General features: G+C 30.8%; 1 protein-coding gene across 1 annotated transcript; it reads right to left on the reverse strand.

Annotated features, from left to right (window-relative positions):
* Positions 1–1,490: 1,490 nt before the first annotated feature.
* On the reverse strand, positions 1,491–2,281 carry LOC127107825 (gibberellin-regulated protein 12). The gene is made up of 3 exons (XM_051045153.1): positions 2,199–2,281; positions 1,971–2,001; positions 1,491–1,866 (listed from the first exon to the last, which is right to left on the reverse strand). Exons 1-3 carry the CDS (start codon positions 2,262–2,264, stop codon positions 1,685–1,687), a joined length of 279 nt encoding a protein of 92 aa, XP_050901110.1. The 5' UTR covers positions 2,265–2,281; the 3' UTR covers positions 1,491–1,684.
* Between the last annotated feature and the right edge of the window lie 1,717 nt (positions 2,282–3,998).

The raw sequence follows: 3,998 nt of genomic DNA on the forward strand, positions 1-3,998 counted from the left end.
ATCTACAGTTGGCTATGTGTTTATGCTAGATGGTGCACCAGTTGCTTGGAGTTCGAGAAAAGAGCCAGTATTGGCATTATCATCATGTGAAAAAGAATACATAGTTTCTTCCCTTTGTGCATGTCAAGCAACGTGGATGGTGAATTTGGTCGAAGAGATAACAGCGAAGAGTCATGGAGCAATTACCATGAAGATCGACAGCATGTCAGCTATCAATCTGGCGAAGAATCTGATAGCACATGGTCAAAGCAAGCACATCGAAATGAGGTTCCATTATCTTCAAGAGTAGGTAACATATGAGAAGATGAATGTGGAACACTTAAGAACTGAAAATTAGATTGCAGACATCATGACGAAGGGAGTACTTGTCGAAGTGTTCAAAAGACTAAGAGTTATGATGAATGTAGATAGCTTAGACACAATGAATTAGGTGGTGTGTTGAATTGTAATTCCTTGTGTCGAAGCAAGTTGCTCGACAGAGCAAGGAAGTGTCGAACCACCTAGTGTGTTGAGTTGTGTTAGTGTGTCGAAGTGTCGAAGCTTGTTGCTTCACACAAGATTTCGACTTAGGACTATTTTAGTAGTGTTAGCTATTTTGCGCTTTTATAGTTTTAGGCTTTGACTTGAGATCCAAGTTAACCTAAATCTATAAATAGAGGGAGTAACCCTTATTCTTGTAATGGAGTGAATAGAGTATTCATAACATTATATTCACAGTATTTTGCAATTGTTAAGTGGATAAGAAGTTTTCCACAATTTGTGGGCAGAGAGAAACTCTGCAGAATTTAATTATTTTTCTCCTTCGTCGTTCTTTACTTTCTATCTCCATTGTTCTTCTCTTTTCATTGTTATTGAGTGGGTGATAACAATCTTGTTCATCAAGATTGATTGAAATTCTTCATAAATTGTGGTGGATTTCCAACAACTTTGAGGAAGATGAAAATTTAGTTCATTTGTTTTTCAGTTGTAGGGTGAGTTTGAAAGTGTGGGAGAAGGTGTTTGTGTGGATGAATATGGAGGAGGTGAAGAATGAGGATTGTTTGCTGAATTTTCAAAATTTCGGGTTGGCTTTGAGGATGAAAGTGAAGAGTTTCAAACTGAATTTAATTGGATTGTTGCAGAGGAACGACATTATATTTAATAACGTTATTAATTATATTGATGATGTTTGTTAAATATCAAATTTATTTCTTGGTATTGGATTATTATTGGAGTCAATCAGAGAGTGAACAGTAGTTTTTAATGGTGTAAAAGTCCTTGTGACTTTATTAATATGTAAAGTTAAATTTGAATTTGGGTTTGAATAGCCCTTGTACTCCATCAATATATTTTACTTATAAAAAAAACTCCGTTGTTGTAAGGAACAAAACATCCATTTTGCTTATAAAAAAAATTCTCGTCCGAGGAACAAAATACTCTTTTTTATTTATTTATTTATAGAATGCTGGTTTATTTAGAAATTTAAAAATGATGTTGTTTATCACTCATCCTTAAAAAAGAGGGTGTGCTCTGAAAATTAATAACTTAACAATGGATATCTTTTTTATTAAAATGGAAAATGATAGATAAGATACATGCACTACTATGCTCAAACTCTCATATTGTTAGTAGAATGCAATTGAAACAACTTCAATTAGAGACACTTTGATTTTTCAAGATCAGTTTTCAAATGAGACATCACCAATTAAGGGCACTTTGGTTTTCCTTCTTGAGTTTTCCAGTTATTATAGCATGGACATTCTTCCTTGTTACCAGAAGTTCCTGATGGAACACACAAACATGTTGCACAACACTTGTTGCAGTAGAACAAACATGGCTTCTTATGACTAGTCTCTGAACATCGATATTCACATGCTTTGCCACATTCTGCAAAAAGTATTTAAAATCATATTATTAAAAAATAATTAGTAATTTTTCTTTAATTATAAGCTGTATGAAGTTTGAGATTTATATATGTTTTGAACTAATACCTTCTGGGCGAAGCGATCTCTCACCACCAGCCTATGAAATTTCATTTCAACAATAAATAAATAAATAAGTCATTATGAAAAATATAATCAAACAAACATCAAATTCAATAAATAAAACACAATAATAAACAAACAAAAAATAATTTTTACACTGTCTAAAAAAATCTTTTAAAATAAATATATAAATTATTGAGTATCAATTTTCGAAAGAAAAAATAGAGAACTCACATAAACCAGTTGGATCACAGAAGCCAAAGCTAAGATTAGAAGAATGGGATATACAATTTTAGCCATAATGTCTTGTTTGGAAAAAAAAATTAATGTACTATGATATGCTATCATTAGAGTATTTATGGATAAAATCGATGTATGCATGGTAATCAATTTCAATGCTTTTTATTTTTGTCTCAAGTCAATTTCAATGCTAAGGAATAATAATAATAATATACTCACATTATTATTCAATGCCAATTTCAGTATAAACCCAGCCTTTTACTAAAAATGTAAACGTTAAATGTGCCCAATCGGATTTCATTCTTTTGCTAAATCAATTGCGATTTTTACAAAGTATCCATTTATTAAACAGAATATCTTTTTATGTACAATTATTGAAAAATATTTTAAACATGGAAGGATTATAGTAGGCGACATAACTTTTTTTCAAAAAAAAAGTTAACATATTCATAGATGAATGAAACTTTTGTGCATTAGAGTATTGAAAGTATTAATTATTAATAAAATGACAATTATGATATAAATCGTCAATTTACTTATAATGTTGTACTTGTCAAACATTAATACAGTATGATCTTTCTTTTCCAAGTAAATCAAATTACTGTGTTGTAATCCAGAAATATAAAATCAAATATGATTTTATAATATATCATGGTGTACAAAGACTATTAATAGTTATTTTTTATTTATAGACAAATATATTTTTTAATAGTCTTTATACAACATATATATTATAAAATTATATTTTCAGAAGCTGGTAGTCATAACCTCTACCGGAGTCTATCTGGATGGTTTCTATTTAGAAACATTGACTTTGACATATAAGAGTTGACTTCTTTGTAAACACACTTTTAGTATATCCTTTGGTTCATAGTCTTGACATCTTCAGAGTCAAAATCTGATTTCTATTTTTTGCACACTCATCAAAATTAATAGAGTACAAAAGTGTTCTTTACACTTTGTTATCATCAAAACTCAAGGATAGTTGTATAACCAAACTTGTTCCAATAGTCATGTCAGGTCTTGTTGAATTGAGATACAACAATCAGCCTTTAAGTCTTATGTATGAAGGTATGTCATGGTAAGGAGAGTTGAAGTCCTGATGTAGCTTTATGGCAGGATCAAATGGTGTAATGATTGGTCTGTATTCGATAAAACCTGAATCATCAAGAAAATCAAGACGATACATTCTCTAATTTAAGAATATACCTTCCTATGATTGTGCCACTTCAATGCCTAGAAAATACTTCAGCTCACCTAAATCCTTGATTTTGAATGTATTATCCAATGTCAGTTTTATCAAATTAAATTCATTCAAATCACTCCCCTACTAGAATTACATTATCAACATACATTAACAACATTTTGATGGATGATATTTTAAATTTCAAAAATAGTGAGTGATCAGAGGTATCTTATTTGTAGTGATGTGGAATGAGGAATGATGTAAGCCTTTCATAGCATCTTCTGCTAGCTTGTTTAATCCCATATAGGGATTTGACAAGCTTAAACACTTAGTTAGGCTTAGTAGAAATTACACCTGGTTGAATAATTATGTACACATGTTCTTGAATGTCACCATGTAAGAATGTATTATTCACACCTAGTTGATGTAAATGACATTGCTTACATGAATCCAATGTTATGATGGTTCTGACAAATGTGAGTTTAGCAAATGGTGAATAGGTGTCGAAATAATCAAGACCCTCTATCTGGTTATAACCCTTGGTTACCAGTCGTGCCTTAAATATATTAATGGAACCATTAACAAGGTACTTAATCTTATAGACTCAT

This window comes from Lathyrus oleraceus, chromosome 7 (genome assembly GCF_024323335.1).
Source record: "Lathyrus oleraceus cultivar Zhongwan6 chromosome 7, CAAS_Psat_ZW6_1.0, whole genome shotgun sequence".
Classification (NCBI taxonomy): domain Eukaryota; kingdom Viridiplantae; phylum Streptophyta; class Magnoliopsida; order Fabales; family Fabaceae; genus Lathyrus; species Lathyrus oleraceus.

Excerpts from the sequence above, each read along its gene's own strand:
- LOC127107825 (XM_051045153.1), bottom strand. The coding sequence starts at position 2,264 with ATGGCTAAAATTGTATATCCCATTCTTCTAATCTTAGCTTTGGCTTCT. Across the intron at positions 2,002-2,198 it reads CTGTGATCCAACTGGTTTAT|GCTGGTGGTGAGAGATCGCT; the intron begins GTGAGTTCTCTA and ends GAAATTTCATAG. Across the intron at positions 1,867-1,970 it reads GAGATCGCTTCGCCCAGAAG|AATGTGGCAAAGCATGTGAA; the intron begins GTATTAGTTCAA and ends TACTTTTTGCAG.